The sequence below is a fragment of the Centropristis striata genome, chromosome 3 (genome assembly GCF_030273125.1).
Source record: "Centropristis striata isolate RG_2023a ecotype Rhode Island chromosome 3, C.striata_1.0, whole genome shotgun sequence".
Lineage (NCBI taxonomy): Eukaryota > Metazoa > Chordata > Actinopteri > Perciformes > Serranidae > Centropristis > Centropristis striata.
Window position 1 is genome coordinate 21,885,641 of NC_081519.1, and position 23,007 is coordinate 21,908,647.

General features: G+C 45.0%; 1 protein-coding gene across 3 annotated transcripts; it reads right to left on the reverse strand.

Moving 5' to 3' along the window:
• Nucleotides 1-498: 498 nt before the first annotated feature.
• On the reverse strand, nt 499-23,007 carry LOC131968158 (potassium voltage-gated channel subfamily KQT member 2-like). 3 transcript variants are annotated; one of them, XM_059328905.1, is made up of 19 exons: nt 22,074-23,007; nt 19,997-20,147; nt 19,316-19,406; nt 18,204-18,330; nt 16,752-16,927; nt 16,347-16,472; nt 16,154-16,264; nt 15,642-15,737; nt 15,459-15,553; nt 15,288-15,356; nt 15,096-15,125; nt 14,779-14,858; nt 11,774-11,986; nt 7,200-7,247; nt 5,944-6,049; nt 4,256-4,387; nt 3,965-4,085; nt 3,709-3,884; nt 499-2,977 (listed from the first exon to the last, which is right to left on the reverse strand). In XM_059328905.1, the coding sequence occupies exons 1-19, from the start codon at nt 22,204-22,206 to the stop codon at nt 2,365-2,367; spliced, it is 2,694 nt and encodes an 897-aa protein (XP_059184888.1). In that variant the 5' UTR covers nt 22,207-23,007; the 3' UTR covers nt 499-2,364. The 3 variants fall into 3 exon arrangements, with proteins under 3 accessions (XP_059184888.1, XP_059184890.1, XP_059184889.1); XM_059328907.1 differs by lacking the exon at nt 22,074-23,007 and adding an exon at nt 21,080-21,197; XM_059328906.1 differs by lacking the exon at nt 7,200-7,247.

Here is a 23,007-nt window from a genome sequence, read left to right on the forward strand (position 1 = left end):
AACACCCCTCAGGATCAGGAACAGGGACCAGGATCAGGACAAGAACCAGGACCAGAGACCAGGACCTGGACAAGAAATTTGGGACCAGGATCAGGACCAAGACCAGTACCAGGGACCAGGACAATAACCAGAGCCAGAGACCAGGACCAGGACAAGAACCTGGGAGCAGGAGCAGGATCAGGACCAGGGCCAAGACCATAACCAGGACCAAGAACAGGACCAGGACAAGAACCAGGATCAGAACCACGACCAGGACAAGAATCAGGACCAAAGATCAGGATCAGCTCCATGACAATCACAAGGTGTTGGAAAATAAAACAATTGATTTTTCTAGACTTCCTCTAGAAGAGGTCAGAAATCGGAAACCTGGTCCAGGAAAACTAAGTCAAATATTTAAAGTCTGATTTTTAGTAGTTACTTTCAGTTTATGAACTCTAGAAATTACATCAAATCATATTTATTTATTTCTAACATTTAAACACGTCTGTAACTAACTGGAACAGAGTGAAAAGGGTTTATTGTGGTTAAAGGTTTTTAATCAATACTGAAATACAATCAAACAGGCAAAGTTCTGCACAAACATACAGTCTGTGTCAAAAGATCAACATTTAGTCGTACCGCTTCTTCTCTGGAACATTTATAGGATTTAACTTAAACAACTGACAGACGTCTCTGTGGAAACAAATATTATCATGTGGTTTGGATGTTCAAGTAAAATTATGTTTCAATGTTTGGACAAACAGGCGGACAGACCACTGACAGACAGTCTACAGATGGTCAGACGTCTGACAGTCAGACGACTGACAGTCAGACGACAGACGGTCAGACGACTGAGTCAGATGACAGACAGACAGACAGACAGACGACTGACAGACAGTCTACAGATGGTCAGACGACTGACAGTCAGACGACTGACAGTCAGACGACAGACGGTCAGATGACAGACAGACAGACGACTGACAGACAGACAGACAGACAGATGACTGACAGACGACTGACAGGCAGACGATGAAAATTCTTAACAAAAACTTTAATTCTTTAAATTATTTTAGTTTCACTTCATTAATGACGACAAAGGCGCTGTGGTCTCCATGGGAACAGTAACAGGTCGCTTTCATGAACCAATCAAAGGAGAACTGATTGATCAGCTGATTGATCAGATGTTTCTGAGGGCGGGGCTGAACGATGACGCCGCTGCTGGTCAGGAATTGAACACTTTGTTCAGAGGCAGTAAGAGACTCTTATTTTGGTAGGTTTATCTTATTTCCTGAAGTGAGACTGATCCTCCTGACTGCCTTAAGTATTATCGTTTACATTCCTGTCGCTGGGTTATATAAGCAATATTAATACCATGAATATTAATTATGAAATAATTAACAGTTTAAATTTAAAAGTCCTTCAAACCGTACAACCTCATATATTGTTTGTTTTTTTTGCCAGACTTTCATCCCGTCCAAGTACAGAAAACGTAACGATCGCAGGACGAAGGTTAGGCGTCATAAAAGATCGTTTAAAAAGTCAAATAAATGCATGTAACTACCGGAAGTCACATAGCTACGCTAGTTATGTAAAAACAAGACGCCTGGAGGTTAAGTGACGTGATTCAATCCACATTGTTTACTTTTGTTTTCACACAGGACACGAACGCCATTTGCCCCTCTGGATTCCCGCCTTCGCTGTCACATGGCGTAACGCCTCTGCATCGGTCATCATCACTACAGCCAACAGAGGGCGCCACTAACTATCTTTTTTTATGACGTCATGTGGGATTATCTAATCACAGTTTAGCTGCTGTAACCAGGCAAGAGCTCCACTGATATTTAGAAACTTTCCAAAAGAAAAGTTAAAGATTCAGAACAACACTGGAGCATCCTCCAGGAACGACGAGTTCCTAGACGAGTTCTGTTGGGTTACAGGTAATCACAGGTGATTACAGGTAATTACAGGTGATTACAGGTAATTACAGGTAATTAAGGGTGACTGTGTGGGAGGCGGTGGCAATAAAAAATGATTCTGCAGCAGAAAAAGTCTGTCAGCTGCCTGTAGCAAGCAGAATAAACTTCCATCACAGTTTTACAGGACGACTCCGACAAACAAAAAAACATTTTGTCATAAGGATGTTTTTGCTTATGATGTTTGAGTTTTTTTAAAACAATAAATGTGACGGTGAAGTACGGTCATGTGATGCAGATAATAGTGTATACAAGCAACCAATCAGGTGTGAGCATGTCCTAGCTGTGAACCAATCAGGTGTGAGCGTGTCAGAGTCACATGTCACTCGCTAAGTTCCCATGATGCTTCACTCTCCAGCTCCAGCTGGTGTTTCAAGTCTCTGCAGGTTCTGGTTCTGTTCTGGTTCAGTCTCTACTTGGTTCCAGTCCAGGCCCTGTCCGAGTGTGGCGAAGGCGCACAGAGCTCTGAGTCAGAGTCCGACTCGCCCTGAGCGATGTACGGCCGGACGGCAGCGCGGCGGGTGGCGCCCCCTCCTCCTCGGTGGTCTCCCAGAGCTCCGGCGGTGTAGAAGCTGTTGTTGAGGAAGTCCAGATTCTCTCTGGACTGCGAGATGGAGAACCCGCTGAAGGAGCGTTCCAGCTCCTCATGGTCCACGGACGGGATGGAGACGGAGGCGTCGCTGTCCGGCTTCGCCTCCTCACTGCCTCCTCCCCCGCTCCCATTGGCCCTCTCAGGTCTCTCCGCTCCAGTGCTGTGGCGGTTCGATCGGTTCCCGCCGTGTCTCTCTCCGGCCGGAGGCGGCGGGAGTCGAACCAGCGATCCGTCCCCCACTGGACTCGGAGTGGTGCCGTGGCTATGATGGGGAGGGGGTGGGGCTTGCTGGTGGAGCTGGGAACTGATTGGCTGCCAGGAGGTGGAGGGCGGGCAACTCGGGGCGCTGCAGGTCCTGTGTCCGGTGGAGCTGCTGGAGCGCACCATCTTCACCATGTGACGACTCTTCTCAGGGTGGTCAGCCGGCAACACCCTGTAAACATCAGGGAAACAACAGGTAAACAATGTGGAAACAACAAGGAAAAAACAGGGAAACAATGTGGAAACAACGGGGAAACAACAGGGAAACAACGGGGAAACAACAGGTAAACAACAAGTAAACAATGTGAGTTGATTTAGTCTCAGATTGGAAATTTCTGGTTTCTGGTTCCAGAAAAGCTGCTCTGAGTGAGTTTGGCGCGTGCACCACTACTAAAAGAAGGCAGAGTCACTATGGCAACAGCTAAAACAAACGGTTGAACTGTTAATCCTCATGTGAACGTACGGGGAGTTAGAACATGTTCAGGTTGCAGCTGCAGAGAGAATCAGCTGCTTTGAATTTAGTTTATTTATCTCAGATTTAATCACAGGTATAATATTCCAGGTGTAAACTAGTGAAACGGTTTTGAAGTTAAACTTCATTTAGTTGTGATTCTGAACATGAAACATCAAAACAGAGTCAGACAGCAGCACTGAGGTGGATCAGACTCAGGGCTCATTTCATTTATTCATATTTGAGTGATTTCAGGAAATATAATTCAGCTGTTTCAGTGCCAGGGTCACTTTCCTTTCCACTCTGCAGACTAGAGCTTCTCTGATCTGCTCTGCATCGAGTAATACAACTAGTAACGACCAGAAAATACTGGTCGTTACTGGTTCTGGTCAGGTACAGGTTCTGGTCTGGTACAGGTTCTGGTCTGGTACAGGTTCTGGTCTGATACTGACTGGTGGATCTTGGAGATGGACTGGCTCTTCTCCAGTTGGTCGACTGGACTGTGGTACGGCGGGGCCGGTTCCGGCTCCTTTGACCCGAAGTAGGCGTCGGTCTCTGCCTGAGGAATCCCCATCCGCTGGACGTAGATGTTCACCAGGAAGTCCAACTTCCTCTCCATGGACAGGACCTGAAGGACAGCAGAGGACTGATCAGAGGACCAATCAGAGGACCGATCAGAGGACCAATCAGAGCCCAGGTCCAGGTTACCTGTTTCTCCACCTTCCCCAGCCGTCCCATCATGCTCGGGTCCTCAGGAAGCTCCTCATTGGCTGCTTTGGGACGATCCTTGTCAGTGATTGGTGTTCCCCTGCCGACGATCTGATCGACCCTGCCAATCAGGAGTGAGATCACACTGAGCAACAACCAATCAGGAGTGAGATCACACTGAGCAACAACCGATCAGGAGACTCCGTTCAGTGAATCTGAAGTCTGGTGTCCTTCAGGAGGGGTCAGGAGTCAGAGGTCAGAGGTCGTACCTGCAGGGGTCAGAGGTTATACCTGCACTGGAGGTTCTTGATGCGAGCCAGCATGTCCAGGTGTCCGGCGGAGTACTGCTCGATGACGTCCATCACATCATACGGACGAAGACTCTCCTTGAACTTCCTCTTGGACACCATGAAACGCATGATACTGAGGAAAGGAGACAGGAAGTTAGCCCTCACCTCTGACCTCTGACCCCATGTCTCACCCTGCCGTCTGAAGACGCTCAGCAAAACAACCAAAACCTTCATTTCAACACGACCAAAACCTTCAAAACAATACGACCAAAACCTTCATTTCATATCTTCGTTTGTTTTCTTATACTTCCATAAATACATAATCTAGAGAGAGCAAAGAACCTCTGGATACCATCAGGACCAGGTCTGGATACCATCAGGACCAGATCTAGATACCATCAGCACCAGGTCTGGATACCATCAGGACCAGGTCTAGATATCATCAGGACCAGGTCTGGATACCATCAGGACCAGGTCTGATTCCATCAGGACCAGGTCTGGATACCATCAGGACCAGGTCTAGATACCATCAGCACCAGGTCTGGATACCATCAGGACCAGGTCTAGATACCATCAGGACCAGGTCTGGAGGTCAGGGGGAAACAGCTGATCCAGAATCTGGTTCTGATTCCAGACTGTATACTGAACTTCAGAGCCCTGTACTAGGAATAGTTGAACAGGATACCTTGTGGTTATCTCTTTACTCAGCCTAACAACCAGTCAGATCAGTGGTGTCACCTCTCTGAGTTAACCCTTTCCTCTTCAGCTCAGTGTTCACATAAAGGAGCTGGGAGGGTCATCTGAAATGACATTGTGTTCTGAAGGATTATACAGCATTTCAAGTAAACGTCACGCTGATTAATAATATAGTGCAGCAATAATGGAAAAACTGATTAATAAAATAGTGCAGTAATAATGGAAAAACTGATTAATAATACAGTGCAGTATTAATGTAAACAGTGATTCTGTTCCCTGACATTAATGTAACATTGCGACACGTTTATATTTATATTTTATTCTCCAGCTGAGAATCTGTATGGATCATAGATTGTTTATAAAGGAGAATCTGTATGGATCATAGATTGTTTATAAAGCAGAAACTGTATGGATCACAGATTGCTTATAAAGGAGAAACTCAGAACAAAACGTGGTCCTGCCAGAGTTACCATGGTGATGTAGCCGCAGCATGAGTTACCATGGTGATGTAGCCGCAGCATGAGTTACCATTGTGATGTAGCCAGGTTAAAGAGAAGCACCTTCAGAAGTGTCCTGCTAACCCTGATACAGCTCCCTGGTTCAGGGTCAGGGTTCACCCTGATCCAGATCCCTAGTTCAGGGCTCAGGTTTGTGTAGGACACCAGCAACACCAACAGGGACAGAAACAATAACAATATAGAATGTCTACCACAGCATGACAGAAGAGCTTTAGTGGCAGACAACAGAAAACAGTGAAACAACAGAAATGTGAAGCTAACTGGAGGTCAGACTGACTGGTCTTACCCAACAGCTGATGGTGACCTTTGACCCTGGGGTGAGCACAAATAAAACAAAAGAAACAAAAACAAAAATAACGTGAATAAAAAGCAGAATGAGTCCAGTGCATAAACAATGGGTAAAGCCATGAATGATGAGAAGAGAAAGTGATAAAAAAAATATTTTTCTGAATGAAAACAAACAAACAGTTCGTACCAGATGGCTCTGATGGTGACCTTTAACCCCGGCGTCAGATCCTGAGGCACAAACTCACAGTGGCAGCTTTTGTCATCGGCCATGTCTTCTCCTGGCAGGCTGGCATCTAAAAAACAACAACACAGTGAGAGGAGCGTTCAGCCCCCACTTGAAACATTAATTACCTGATGATTCTTAAAGGGCCAGCGTGTAATTACACCTATATAATCAAACATTAGAATTGTTTGTTTATAAAGGTGTAACAGCAGCGAGGGTTCAGATTGTGTTACGTTACGGTGAGAAACACAACAAACCTCAAACACCAACAGAAAACCTCACAAACTTAAATTAAGACCCGACATGAGCTGAGATCCTGAGAGACTGCTGCAGTCTGCTAACTGCTGACAGCTAACTCTCGGACAGAATGCAGCGACTCGCTGCTGCCTCCACAGGTCACAGGTGGTATTACAGAACAGGCAGCGGCTAGCTGGTTAGCATGCAAACGTCAATAGATATCTCTGCTTCACTCTGATGATGTTTGTTTTTGAAATATTATCTCACACAATGCAGCTCCAAACATCCATTGTTGGTAAACTAGTCATGAAGCTATCTAGTCATTGAGCTAGTTATCGACATAGTTAGTTAGGTAGGTAGGTAGGTAGTTAGTTAGTTAGTTAGGTTACAAGTAGTTAGTTAGTTAGCTTACAAGTAGTTGGTTAGTTAGTTAGATAAGTAGGCAGCTTGCAAGAAGTTAGTTGGTTGGTTGTTTTTTTCGCGATGACGGAGCTCCAGCTTTGACGGAGCTTCAGGGATTACAGAGCTCCAGTGAAGACAGAGCTTCAGGGATGACGGAGCTTCAGTGAAGATGGAGCTCCAGGGAAGACGGCGCTTCAGGGAAGACCGAGCTGTGGCAAGGATGGTTCCCCCCAGAAAGTTTGAGCTTTGAAGTTGACAGGTAACCACTGAAACAGTCATGTCACTGATAATGTTACTCCTTGGTGAGCTCAGTGAAAAAGATTTTCGTGCAATGACTGATGGGTAATCTTCTGGCGAACTGATGAACTGTTGTTCAGTTATTCTCTCTTCCTCCCAACGATCAGAGCCACCTTAACTCACAGATGTATTACTACTGGATACCTGACACAAAGAGAGCCCATTTTCCACATAATGGACGTCTTTGGGGAATATGTCTTTGACCACAGCGGTCTTGGTGTGTGTTTTAGAGTGTTTTAGTGTGTGTTATAGCGTTTTAGTGTGATAGGTGTGTGTGTGCTGACCTGGGGAGCTCTTCTGTCTGAACTCTTCGTCCTGCATCTCTATCAGCACTGCAGGAGGAGAGAGGAGACAAACATCATCAGAGGAAGAGGAAACTCGACTCATCACCATCATCTTTAAGATAAATCCAGACACACCGTCCAGGATTGTAACTCATCTATACTCCGGCGTTTATTGCCAAGATATCAACATGTTTTTTTCACATTAATTTGCTGTAAAACTGCAACAACAGCAGGTACACCGGGACAGGAATCAGCTGGACCCAGTGATCATATCCAGCCTGTTCCTGATCAGTCTGTACATCATTCCTGTCTTCAGTATATACAGCTGTGTTTTACAGTACAGGCCAAAAGTTTGGACACACCTTCTCATTCAATGCGTTTTCTTTATTTTCATGACTATTTAAATTGTAGATTATCACTGAAGGCACCAAAACTATGAATGAACACATATGGAATTATGTACTTAACAAAAAAGTGTGAAATAACTGAAAACATGTCCTGTATTTTAGATTCCTCAAAGTAGCCACCCTTTGCTTTTTTGATAGCGCTGAAAACCCTTGGTGTTCTTTCAATGAGCTTCATGAGGTAGTCACCTGAAATGGTTTCACTTCACAGGTGTGCCTTATCAGGGTTAATTAGTGGAAATTTTTCCCTTATTAATGGGGTTGGGACCGTCAGTTGTGTTGTGCAGAAGTCAGGTTGATACACAGCTGACAGCCCTATTGGACAACTGTTAGAATTCATATTATGGCAAGAACCAATCAGCTAAGTAAAGAGAAACGAGTGGCCATCATTACTTTCAGAAATGAAGGTCAGTCAGTCCGGAAAATTGCGAAAACTTTGAATGTGTCCCCAAGTGCAGTCACAAAAACCATCAAGCGATACAACGAAACTGGCTCACATGAGGACCGCCCCAGGAAAGGAAGACCAAGAGTCACCTCTGCTGCTGAGGATAAGTTCATTTGAGTCACCAGCCTCAGAAATCGCAAGTTAACAGCAGCTCAGATTAGAGACCAGATGAATGCCACACAGAGTTCTAGCAGCAGACACATCTCTAGAACAACTGTTGAGGAGAGGAGACTGCGTGAATCAGGCCTTCATGGTCAAGTAGCTGCTAGGAAACCACTGCTAAGGAGAGGCAACAAGCAGAAAAGATTTGTTTGGGCCAAGAAACACAAGGAATTGACATTAGACCAGTGGAAATCTGTGCTTTGGTCTGATGAGTCCAAATTTGAGATCTTTGGTTCCAACCGCTGTGTCTTAGTGCGACGCAGAAAAGGTGAACGGATGGATTCTACATGCCTGGTTCCCACCGTGAAGCATGGAGGAGGAGGTGTAATGGTGTGGGGGTGCTTTGCTGGTGACACTGTTGGGGATTTATTAAAAATTGAAAGCATACTGAACCAGCATGGCTACCACAGCATCCTGCAGCGACATACCATCCCATCCGGTTTGCGTTTAGTTGGACAATCATTTATTTTTCAACAGGACAATGACCCCAAACACACCTCCAGGCTGTGTACGGGCTATTTGACCAAGAAGGAGAGTGATGGAGTGCTGTGCCAGATGACTTGACCTCCACAGTCACCAGACCTGAACCCAATCGAGATGGTTGGGGTGAGCTGGACCGCAGAGTGAAGGCAAAAGGGCCTACAAGTGCTAAGCATCTCTGGGAACTCCTTCAAGACTGTTGGAAAACCATTTCAGGTGACTACCTCTTGAAGCTCATCAAGAGAATGCCAAGAGTGTGCAAAGCAGTAATCAGAGCAAAGGGTGGCTACTTTGAAGAAACTAGAATATAAGACATGTTTTCAGTTATTTCACACTTTTTTGTTAAGTACATAATTCCATATGTGTTCATTAATAGTTTTGATGAATCTACAATGTAAATAGTCATGAAAATAAAGGAAACACTTCGAATGAGAAGGTGTGTCTATGGGATTAGAACACTGACATAAATCGTGCACTCGTAATGAGACCCGCGCACGCGCATATTGTTTTTTCAAGCACTTTCAAATCACTCGCAAGCTATTTTGTATCCTGCATCTCTGCTCCCTAGAGCAATATTTTAGCCTGCAAGGAGAAAACATGCTTTGCGCGCGCGTGCGGGTCCGCTCTCCTCTGCTCGCTCGCGACACTTTCACCTGCTCCCGCGCGCCCAGAGTCTGCTCGCGAAACTTTCCTCTGCTCGTGCGCGAGTGTGTTTTCTTTAGTGGGCGGTTGTTGTCAGTAAGGGGGCGGGCCTGGGCGGGCATGCCAATCACCATTGTACCGAATATGATGTGTCACACAGAGCATGTGTGCAACAGGATCCAAGTTACAAAAATCAGAGCGTTTTATCAGATTAATGTCAACGATGGAGGAAACAAAAGACAGCGCTCAGACAAGCATATTGAAGTACCCACCCACCCCTTACTGACAAAAACCGCCCACTAAAAAAAACACACTACAGAGGAGAGCGGACCCGCACGCGCGCAATGCGTGTTTTTCTCCTCGCAGGCTACAATATTGCTCTAGGGGGCAGAGATGCAGGATACAAAATAGGTCGCGAGTGATTTGAAAGAGCTTGAAAAAACAATATGCGCGCGCGGATGTTTGATTTGCGCGCACACGGGTCTCATTACGAGTGCGCGATTTATGTCAGTGTTCTAATCCCATATGTGTCCAAACTTTTGGCCTGTACTGTATCTTATAAACAGTAAAGTGTACAAACTATCCTCAACATGTCTCTCGGTTTTAGGCAGCATGAGCAAAAATGTTCCCTCTGAATGAGACACGAAGCATTCAGATGTTCTCTTGTCTGGTTTTAGTTATCCTTACTGTTTCCTTCCTCTGACAGACTGACAAAAGACACGAGCAGCATCTGACTTCAAAAATACAGAAAAAGCAACAGAAACACACTCATTCAGCCCAAAAGAAAAGGACATCAGCTGATCTGAACAGTATTAACCAATAACTTATACTGGAATCACTTATATTAATAACACAATACCAGGACCCGACGGCTTCCTGCAGCAACCCATCTCACCAATCTGGGTGCAAAAAACCCTTTACATTTATATGCAATACAGATGCCAAACTCCATCCTGCTGCATCTGATCCACAGTGTCTCTAACAAAGTGAGCCAACCATCTGATCCAGTGTCTCTAACAGTGACCCTACCATTGGATCCACAGTGTCTCTAACAGTGACCCTACCATCTGATCCAGTGGCTCCAACAGTGACCCTACTATCATATCCACAGTGTCTCTAACAGTGACCCTACCATCTGATCCACAGTGTCTCTAACGGTGACCCTACCATCTGATCCAAAGTGTCTCTAACAAAGTGAGCCTACCATCTGATCCAGTGTCTCTAACAGTGACCCTACCATCTGATCCTCAGTGTCTCTAACAGTGACCCTACCATCTGATCCAGTGTCTCTAACACAGTCACCCTACCATCTGATCCAGTGTCTCTAACAGTGACCCTACCATCATATCCACAGTGTCTCAAACAGTGACCCTACCATCTGATCCAGTGTCACTAACAGTGACCCTACCATCTGATCCTCAGTGTCTCTAACAGTGACCCAACCATCTGATCCAGTGTCTTTAACATAGTGACCCTACAAACTGATCCAGTGTCTCTAACATAGTGACCCTACAAACTGATCCAGTGTCTCTAACACAGTGACCCTACCATCTGATCCAGTGTCTCTAACACAGTGACCCTACCATCTGATCCTCAGTGTCTCTAACAGTGACCTTACCATCTGATCCAGTGTCTCTAACAGTGACCCTACCATCATATCTACAGTGTCTCAAACAGTGACCCTACCATCTGATCCAGTGTCACTAACAGTGACCCTACCATCTGATCCTCAGTGTCTCTAACAGTGACCCTACCATCTGATCCAGTGTCTCTAACATGGTGACCCTACAAACTGATCCAGTGTCTTTAACATAGTGACCCTACAAACTGATCCAGTGTCTCTAACACAGTGACCCTACCATCTGATCCAGTGTCTCTAACACAGTGACCCTACCATCTGATCCTCAGTGTCTCTAACAGTGACCCTACTATCTGATCCTCAGTGTCTCTAACAGTGACCTTACCATCTGATCCACAGTGTCTCTAACAGTGACCCTACCAGCTGATTCAGTGTCTCTTATAGTGACCCTACCATTGGATCCTCAGTGTCTCTAACAGTGACCCTACCATCTGATCCAGTGTCTATAACAGTGACCCTACCATCTGATCCAGTGTGTTACACAGTGACCCTACCATCTGATCCAGTGTCTATAACAGTGACCCTACCATCTGATCCTCAGTGTCTCTAACAGTGACCCTACCATCTGATCCACAGTGTCTCTACCACAGACTCCTATCAGACTCTCAAACACAGATCCCTAACGGCTGCAGGACATCTTAAGGTTCACTGCTGGAACAAAAAGCTGCAGTTTGACTGAATTTGTGCTCCGTCCAAGTCCCACATCTGATTGGTCGGACTCGAGTTATTACAGCTGACTGTTCTATTTGGTTGGACTCGAGATATTACAGCAGACTATTCTGATTGGTAGGACTCCTCTCACCTTCAGAGTTCTGGCGGGAGGCCGCTCCTCGGATCTTGAAGGCCTGTCTGGTTCTGCTACGTTCTCCGAAGCTCCAGCTCTTAGGAACCTTACTGGGACTCTCCTCCAGACTGGGTTCCATGCTGGGGGACCGTCGCAGGGCCTGGACAGTCCCCATGCCTCCAGGAACTCCAGGACCTCCAGGACTCACACCAGGAGCAACTGTGGGGACCACTAAAGACAAGAAGTCAGGAAGGAAGACAGAGGTCAAGAATGGGACACGCCAGAATCTGGTTTATGGTTGTTCAGGTCAACAGTCAGAGCAGTTCCTACACTGTCCAAGGAACAGAACCAGAGACGTGATCTGTGTCTGATATCTGCGGAGGGCGCGCTGCATTGTCAAGGACAGCTCTCACCCCCGCCACAGACTGTTAGCCCTCCTCCCCTCTGGGAGGCGCTACAGGGTCCTACATACCTGGACCAGCAGGTTCAGGAACAGCTTTTTCCTGGAGCTGTCACCGCGGTGACACCCCCCACATCCCCCCTCAGTGACTGCACGTCCCCCTCTACCTGGACTGCCACCGCCCCCCCTCTAGCAATCCAATCCAATCCAATCCCTTTTATATGTATAGCACATTTAAACAACACAAACGTCTCCAAAGTGCTGTACATAATCAACAATAAAACAAACAATTCCATATACCAATCAGCAATAAAAAACAAGTGTATAAATCTAAAATGATGCCATAAATAAAACAATACAATCAAACAGACAAACATAGTAAAATAAAATAAAAGACGTAGTTAAAAGTAGTAAAATAAATAAAAGACACAGAGGACCACAAAACTCACGCAGTGTTAAAAAGCCAAGGAATAAAAATGGGTCTTGAGACGAGACTTAAAACATTCCACTGTGGGGGCTGTTCGGACATGGAGGGGGAGGGCGTTCCAGAGTCTGGGGCCCACCACAGAGAAAGCCCTGTCCCCCCTTGTTTTAAGTCTCGCTCTAGGGATCACGAGCTGGAGCTGGCCCTCGGACCTCAATTCACGCGCTGGATTATAAATTTGGATGAGGTCCTTGATGTACTGTGGGGCCAGTCCATTCAAAGCTTTAAAAACAAACAATAAAATCTTAAAATCAATCCGAAAATTAACAGGAAGCCAGTGCAAAGAAGCAAGGATCGGGGTAATGTGTTCCCGCTTTTTGGCCCCTGTTAAAAGTCGTGCCACGGCGTTCTGGACTAACTGCAAACGAGAGAGGGCTTTGTGGCTGATGCCCGAGTACAGAGCATTGCAGTAGTCCAGTCGACTTGAAATAAAAGCGTGCACGATCTGTTCAAAGAGGTTAAAAGATAAAAACGGTTTCACTTTTGATAAAAGACGAAGATGATAAAAACAAGATTTTAAAACACTATTAATCTGTTTATCAAATTTAAAATCGCTGTCTATGGTGATGCCAAGGCTGGTGACTTTAAGACGTGCATACTCTGTGAGGGGTCCCAGGTCGATGAGGGCACTGCCAAACATCATAACCTCCGTTTTTTCCCCGTTGAGTTTTAAAAAATTCTGGGCTAACCAAGCCTTGACATCACATAGACAGTCGAATAGGGGTGTCAGGGGGCAGTGGCTCTCCTTAGACAATGGCATATAAATTTGGCAGTCATCAGCGTAGAGATGGTAAGAAATGCCATGTCTATGAAAAATCTCTCCAAGGGGGAGGAGATACACTGCGAACAGGATAGGTCCCAGGATAGATCCCTGGGGGACCCCACAATGAAGTGTGGTGGAGGACGAAGTGGAGTCCCCCAGCCTGACAGAGAAAGACCTCTCTGACAGGTAGGACCTGAACCACTCCAAGGCGGTCCCCCTGACACCCACACAGTCCCTAAGGCGGTCTAAAAGAATTTTGTGGTCGACTGTGTCAAAGGCAGCTGTCAAGTCTAAAAGCACTAAAATGGCTGAACTACCCGAATCAGTCATTAAAAAGAGATCATTAAAAACCTTCAAAAGTGCAGACTCAGTGCTGTGAAATGCCTTATAACCAGACTGAAACGGGTCCAAAGTGCCATTACCATCCAGAAAAGGCTGAAATTGCGCAAACACACATTTCTCTAGAAGTTTAGCCACAAAAGGTAATTTGGAAATTGGCCGGTAATTTGCCATAAGTGTCGGATCAAGACCAGGTTTTTTAATCAAGGCCTCAACAACAGCTTTTTTACAAAAGGAGGGAACAATGCCAGAAACCAAGCTGCTGTTGACGATCTCCCTGACAGAAGAAGCAGTAGTGCTCCAGACCTCCTTAAAGAAGCGAGGAGGGACTGGGTCTGTGGGACAGGAGGAGGGTTTTAATTTGTTCACTATCCCCGTGACCTCAGATAATGACACAGGCTCAAAACAACTAAAAACAGCAGAGCACTGAGTGGCTACTGTAAGAGACAGTACAGAAGGGGGTATAGTGGCTCTAATAGCAGCAACCTTATCATTAAAAAAGGTGATGAATTTCTCACAGGTTTTAGATGAAATCTGTAGTGAAGTGGAAGGAATTGGATTAAAAACAGAACTAATAGTTTTAAAAAGAACGCGAGGCTTGCTGACATTATTTAAAACCAAGTCTGAAAAATACTTTGCTTTTGCGCTTTTAACGACACTGAACATCTGAACACTTGCCCTGATCTGTTTAGCACTGTATTTATCCCTTAAAGCGTATTCATATACTGTCACTGCACTTTATTTATACTGATCTATTTGCACTACCTACTGCTATCTGCTGCTAAAACCTGTTGTATTTATTTATATTACAATAATTTAAATTACTGTACATATGCACTTTACTGCCTTTTTGCACTTCTGGTTAGATGCTAAACTGCATTTCGTTGTCTTAGTCGTTGTACTCTGTGCAATGACAACAAAGTTTAATCTAATCCAATCTGACGCACATTAAAATGTCCAAACCACAGAAGCCACAGAAACCACAGAAACCACAGAAACGTTTCTGTGAACTGATCAACAGCTGTAGAATCTCTCACCGTGCTGAGGAGAACCTTTCCCTTTGGTGCCCGAACTCCGCGGAGACGAGAAGACTCGCTCTTTCAGACTGACCTTCTGACTGCAGGGAGAGAGAGACAGGCAGTCAGGGAGACATACAGGCAGGGAGACATACAGGCAGGGAGAGAGACAGAAAGACGGGCAGGGAGAGAGACAGGCAGGAAGAGAGACAGACAGGCAGGGAGAGAGAGACAGGCATTCAGAGAGGCAGGCAGACAGACAGACAGGTGCGGGGTCAGTCTCCCCTGAGGACGTCACTGTTTTTACTGTCTGTTTAACTGAAGAAGTGGACACTGACCTGGGAGACGGTTCAGGCTGGACATCCTTCCTGCAGACAGACAGACAGACAGACAGACAGACAGACAGACAGGTGGAGAGACAGACAGGTTCTTATTATTAACTACTGAAGACTTATTAATGATTATTCAGCTGTTCACTCAGTAGTACTGCAGTATTGTAGTACTCTGGTTACTTGTATTTGCTGTCAGACCTGAAGGAGAGTCCTGATTTGTTCTTGAGGTTTCTCAGCAGGTCGAGCTGGTTCAGAGGAGGAATCAACCTGCAGACACACAAACACTGAGTCTTCATCTGTGGTGGACAGGTCTGTCCCACCGGTACGGGGGACGGAGACCGTCCTCTGGTAATAATGAGTCCGTCTCACCTGTACATGGGTACGGAGACCGTCCTCTCGTAATAATCCCAGGTTGAAGTCAGATCAGTTCGGCTAAGGTTGGTGGCGTAAACCCTCCACGCCGCCTGCAGAGACAGAGAAGATAAACCTGTTTAGGTCACAGCTACACCTGTTCACTACGGTATGAACCACAGAAGAAGAAGAATGACTCACCTGGACGAGTCCAGCCGCTGGGTTTCTCCTCTTCTCGAAGTGTTTCTGTCGGTGCTGCTCCTGAACCTTCAGAGCAAAACCAGAACCCAGGATTCCCTGAGAGACAGACAGGCAGACAGAGAGACAGACAGATGAGCTGTGATGAACCAGGTAGAGGCTCACCTGTGCCAGGTAAACTCAGAAACTAGAGATCCAGCATCCGCTTCGAGTTCCCTTTGTCCACTTAGGTCCCTTAAACGTCCACAGAGGAACTCTGTCCAAGGGGACACACTTAAACAGATGGTCCTGAAACGGGTCTTTCCACTGGACAGCACCTTTAGATCCACTAGACCACTAGGCCACGACCCTTCATAGAACCACGGTTACACATGGATAACCTTTGTCCACTTCCAATACATTAATACCAGCACTAAGGTCCTCGAAGTGGATAGAAAAAACCCAGGTGAACCCAGGTAAACACAGGTGAACACAGGTGAACTCAAGTGAACTCAGGTGAACTCAGGTGAACTCACAGCAGGCAGAGCGAAGAATGAAACTCCGATCAGCGTGAAGGTCGCTGCCAGCAGGCGTCCATTCCAGGTGATGGGGAACTTGTCGCCATAACCGATGGTCGTCAAGGTGATCTGACAGAGACACACACGGACCAATCAGATACACCTGTCAGTGTGTGTGTGTGTGTGTGTGTGTTTGTGTGTGTTGTCTCACCAGTCCCCACCAGAGGGCATCTGCGTATGTCTCAAACTGCTCGTTGTCCTCTTTTTCTGCCAGATAAACGAGGAAACTCGCCAGAATGAGACACAAGAAGCCGATATACCACGCCGTGATCAACTCCTGCAGAGACAGACATGAGACAGAGAGACATGAGACAGAGACATGAGACAGAGACTGAGACATGAGACAGAGACTGAGACATGACAGAGACATGAGATTGAGACATGAGACAGAGACTGAGACATGACAGAGACATGAGATTGAGACATGAGACGTGAGACAGAGACAGACACAGAGAGATGAGACAGAGACAGAAACATGAGACAGACAGACAGACAGACAGACATAGACATAGACATAGACATAGACATAGACACAGAGACGGAGGCAGGGACAGACCTTGCTGTGGGCGTAGACCACTGATCCTAACAGTTTCCAGGTTCCTCCGCGGCGGTCCATCCGGATCATCCTCAGAATTTGCAAGAAACGAAGCGACCGGATGGCTGAAGTGGCAAAGACATTCCCCTGAGTCCCCGCCGCCAACACGGAGATGGACGCTATCAGCACCATGATGTCTACAGACAGACAGGTGAGAGAGACAGACAGGTGACTATAATGTCTCACAACATTCAATTTTCCTTCAGTCCTTCCCTCCTGCTGAGCTGTCATCAGACACCTGTCTGAGTGTTAATGAAGAGTTGTTTAAGTCATCAGACTCACCTGTCTGAGTGTTAATAGTGTTGTTAGTCATCAGACTCACCCATCTGAGTGTTAATGAAGTGTTGTTAAAGTCATCAGACCCACCTGTCTGAGTGTTAATGAAGTGTTTTTTTTTTTTTTTGTAATATATTTTATTGATTTCACAAGAACAAACAACGAACCATACAGCACAGACATATTTAACCAAACTGCAAAATGAAAAATACACTAATTCACATATATGAATTGCACATCATACAACATACAAAAAATTCACATGGGGACTATACTGAAAAGGGAGAAGAGAGAAAGAAGAGAGAAAAAAAAAAAAAAAAAAAGTATTCTATGACTTATTGATGAAGTTAAAATATGGTCGCCCTTTCTGCAGCAGGTCAACGAGGTCACCGGGAAGGTGATTCAACAGAGGTTGCCAGATACCATAAAATAAGTTGTCATTGCCCTTTAACGAGGCACTGAGGTGTTCCATAGGAAAAACCTTGAATATTTCCCTGTACCACTGTGTAACTGAAGGGGGTTTGTCTTTAATCCATTGAAACAAAACACATCTCCTCGCCAAAAGAAGCAGCTTGCCCATTAATATAAGCTGTCCAGCGGGTAAAGAGAGCTGCCCCTTATGTATATTCAAAAGAAATAAGATTGGTTCCAGCTTTACTGTTTTGTGAAAGATTGAGCTGAGTTCCTTAGCAATATTTTTCCAATATCTGGCTATCAAGGGACATTGCCAAATGCAGTGGTAGTATGTCCCTACCTCTTTTTTACACTTCCCACACAAAGGGGAGATCTGGGGATTTATTTTGTTTAGAAGGTGAGGGGTGCATTGTAGCCTGTGTAGAATTCTGTACTGGCTTTCTCTGAGTCTATTACAAGTAAAAGTTTTCTTTATAGATTCAAATGAAGTGTTTTTAAAGTCATCAGACTCACCTGTCTGAGTGTTAAAAGTGTTGTTAAAGTAATCAGACTCACCTATCTGAGTGTTAATGAAGTGTTGTTAAAGTCATCAGACTCACCTGTCTGAGTGTTAATAAAGTGTTGTTAAATTCGTCAGACTCACCTGTTTGTTAATGGAGTGTTGTTAAAGTCATCAGACTCACCTGTCTGTTAATGAAGTGTTGTTAAAGTCATCAGACTCACCAATGACACAGAAAGGTTTTCTGGCGAACTTGAGTCGTCCTCTCCATCCTCTGTAGCGACAACAGCAACCTGCAGCCCAGATTCTCACCATATACTCGACCCCAAACACCACAATGGTCACCACTTCCTGTTACACAACAACAAGAACAACAACAACACGTAATAATCTAAATAACCCTTTAGGGTCGGTCAACATTTTATGTACACTTGTACTGCTTACCGCATAAAATGCATTCTTTAAAATCAATCTATCTAATATTATACATTATTATATTATACTTTCATTGTACTGATTTTTTTCAATATACTACATGCAAAGTAAAAAAAGTTGAATTATTGCAGCCTGGAATTGGTCAATAATTAGCAGCAACACTGATTTTGTTGCAATATTATTTTTTGTGCAGTGTCAAATACTCCTAAAAAACAAGCCATAAAAAATTATACATTATTATATTCTACTTTCATTGGACTGATTTTTCCCCTACATCTGACCTAATTATTGATATCAAACACTTATTGATTTTTGAATATTTTAACCCTTTATATGCCAGGTTTGTGTCATGATGCCACCATGTTTATAGACCTGCTGCAGTCAGCTGTGTTAATAATCTTTTTGTTCTGAGTTTGTCATGTCTCATCTTTGATGTGATTCAGATGATCAATGTTTAGATTTATTTGAAGCAGTTCATACTTGTGTGTGTGGATTGTGTGTATAAATCACGTTTTTTCTCTTTATGCTGAATATGGTCAAAATGAGGCAATCTGGTGGAAAGTCGTAAAAATGATCCATTCCAAGGCCAAAGCCCAGATTGACACCAGATTTACCAAATGCATGTATTATTATTTATTATAATGTCTTATGCTTTAACGTGAGTGAGATCAGAAACATAATTTTAATGTGTTTCAAAGGCTCAACCTGAAGAGTAACTATTGTTTGTCCTGATCTGGAAATAACAATAGCAAAGAAAAATACACAATCTGGCCAAAATTCATGCCAAATGCATGAACACATGAAGAATGAAAAGCTCAACCTGCCCTGGCTGAACTAATGGATCAAGCTGAATTTTATAAAATAATAAGAGATATTGTGCAGGTAAACAGTGAATCTTTACCAAGATGTAGAGAGCGTCCTCTGAACTCTTCTCATACTCTTTGATGGTGGAGAACACGGACAGAACCAGGCAGGAGAACACCAGCAGGAACCTGAACAAAGAACTCTGTTTCAGGGGGAAGACTGACACTGTGACACCTGAACACTTCATCTACCTGGAACCCTGAATCCTGAAAACATCATCTACCTGGAACCCTGAACCCTTCATCTACCTGGAACCCTGAACCCTGAACAGCTGATCCGAGTTCAGTCAGTGTTGGTTCCAGCACGACGACAATAAAAAGCAGATGCTTCGATTCACCATTGCAATCAGTGAAAAAAAGATCCGCAGCTGATCAATCAGCTCAATATCCATCAATAACCACATTGATCCTGCTGCAACAAAAACACTGACATGTGAATGGACAGGTAAACAGACAGGTGTATGGACAGGTAAACAGACAGGTGTATGGACAGGTAGACAGACAGGTGTATGGACATGTAGACAGACAGGTGTATGGACAGGTAAACAGACAGGTGTATGGACATGTAGACAGACAGGTGTATGGACAATTAGACAGACAGGTGTAGGACAGGTAGACAGACAGGTGCTCAGGTAGAAAGACAGGTGTATGGACAATTAGACAGACAGGTGTAGGACAGGTAGACAGACAGGTGCTCAGGTAGACAGACAGGTATTTACACGTAGGCGTGGTAGATGAAGGCCCATCCTCGCGGTCTCTCCAACACGTTGTACAGAAAGTTCTGCAGTCGTCTGTAGAGAGCGTTTCTCTTTGGAGGTTTCTTTCCTCCAGAGACGCTGCTGCGCTGCCGCCGGGGACCCTCCTCCACACCTGCACACAGGTAAACATTAACACACCCACACACAGGTTGACATTAACACACCCACACACAGGTTGACATTAACATACCCACACACAGGTAGACATTAACACACCTACACACAGGTAGACATTAACACACCTGCACACAGGTAGACAGTAACACACCTGCACACAGGTAGACAGTAACACACCTGCACACAGGTAGACAGTAACACACCTACACACAGGTAGACATTAACACACCTGCACACAGGTAGACATTTACACACCTGCATACAGGTAGACATTAACACACCTGCACACAGGTAGACATTAACACACCTGCACACAGGTAGACATTAACACACCTACACATAGGTAGACATTAACGCACCTGCACACAGGTAGACATTAACACACCTGCACACAGGTAGACATTAACACCTGCAGACAGGTAGACAGTAACATACCTGCACACAGGTAGAAATAAACACACCTGCACACAGGTAGACATTAACACACCTGCACACAGGTAGACATTAACACACCTGCACACAGGTAGACATTAACACACCTACACACAGGTAGACATTAACACACCTGCACACAGGTAGACATTAACACACCTGCACACAGGTAGACAGTAACATACCTGCACACAGGTAGAAATAAACACACCTGCACACAGGTAGACATTAACACACCTGCACACAGGTAGACATTAACACCTGCAGACAGGTAGACAGTAACATACCTGCACACAGGTAGAAATAAACACACCTGCACACAGGTAGACATTAACACACCTGCACACAGGTAGACATTAACACACCTGCACACAGGTAGACATTAACACACCTACACCCAGGTAGACATTAACACACCTGCACACAGGTAGACATTAACACACCTACACACAGGTAGACATTAACACATCTACACCCAGGTAGACATTAACACACCTACACACAGGTAGACATTAACAACAACTTGTTGTCGAGGTTTCATGTCTGTAATCTGTAGTGAGAAAGACGGCAGCTTAGAAAAGTCTGGTCCCAGTTCTCATTGGTCTCTATGGGAGGAGGACATCTGTTTCTAAAAATGACTGATGAGTGACAGGTTTTTTCAGCCTCTCAGTATAAAACACCTGAGAGCCATCAGCCAATCACAGCTCTCAGCTCTCAGCTGCTGAAGATGAAAAATGAATTGTGCTACCGTTTTCAACAGCAGAGGGCGTCCCCCCATGAAAAATTTAATATAATTTCAGTTGCAGTTTTAAAGGACATGTGAAATAATAATAATATAATAATATAATAATAATCTTTTTAAAGTTCAGAGAAAATATATTTAGTACTTTTTATATATTTACACCGTGACTCAGAAATGTGAATAAATCTAATAATCTTTTCAGTCATATCATATTCATTTCCTATTTAACCAGAGAAGAAGAAGAAGAAGATCAATCAGAAGGTTCAGGTGTCTGATCTCATGTTACCATGACATCATCAGAACAACCTGCTGACACACACACACACACACACACACACGCACGCACGTTTATATTATAAAATAAATGTTCAGAATATTCAGAATATTGAACAATTTCTTCTGCTATTAAACACAAAGCAACAAAGAAACGTGCTTTTATGTGTCAGGAGAGAAAATGATGCTGAACACACACACACACACACACACACACACAAACATACATAACATACATAAATACATACATACATACATACATACATACACACACACTTATATAATAAAATAAATGTAATAACTGAAAAATATTCAGAATATTGAACACTTTGTTCTGCTATGAAACACAAAGAAACAAAGAAATATGTTTTTATGGTTCAGGAGAGAAAATTATGCTCAACACACACACAAACACGCGCGCGCGCACACACACACACACGCACATACACACACACGCCCCGGCAGGTTGTTTACCTGCTATCAGCAGAGCTCCGTCCCTGCTGGACTCGGTCCCCCCGGCCTCCAGACCCACGAAGCCGACCTTCAGCTTCTTCTGGTCGGCCGGAGCTCCGGGGAACACTCCGCCGTTCCTGGACTTCTGCACCATGACGGAGAGCTCTAGAGTCCGGCAGACAGAGCGCCTTGGCCGGCCAGGCCCACCGGGAGCATCACTGCGGAGGAGGAGGTGGAGGAGGAGGAGAAAACCCGCAAAGCGACACACCAGCAGCTTCCGGTCTGACAGGAAGCGGAGTGACGTCACGGACGGTTATTAATCAGGTCAAAGATAAAAGAAGAGAGACTGATCAGCTGATCGATCAGAGCCGTTAGTGATCGTTACTGAGCAGAACAGTAATCTGTAAGTCACCATGGTAACCGGATCATCTCAAGGTGGTAACCATGGCAACGCAGAAGGACTGTGACGTCCCACAGAGAGGCCGCTGTGATTGGCAGTGAGTCGACCCTCCCCCAAAACGGATCAATAAAGAGGTTTCAGCTGCGCTGCAGCACAGACCTCAGACCAGATCAGATCATCTTTCATAGATTAGATTCATAACTTTATTAACCCCACATCCTTCAGTGAACATTAGAGAACAGCACATGACTGCCCGGGGTGCTGTGGGGGGCTCGGTTCAGTCCTGGACTGATGAGTCCAGCACCGATGAGTCCGGCACCGATGAATCCTGGACAGGTGAGTCCTGGACCTGCTAGTCCTAGACCGATGAATCCTGGACAGGTGAGTCCTGGACCTGTTAGTCCTAGACCGATGAGTCCTGGACAGGTGAGTCCTGGGATTCTACAAGTCAATCCTAATCTCTAGGCCACTAACTGACCAAATCACTTCATCACCTGTCAACAACAACAACAAAGCAACAACACAGTTGAAAGATCCCAGAAAGGTGGAGGACAA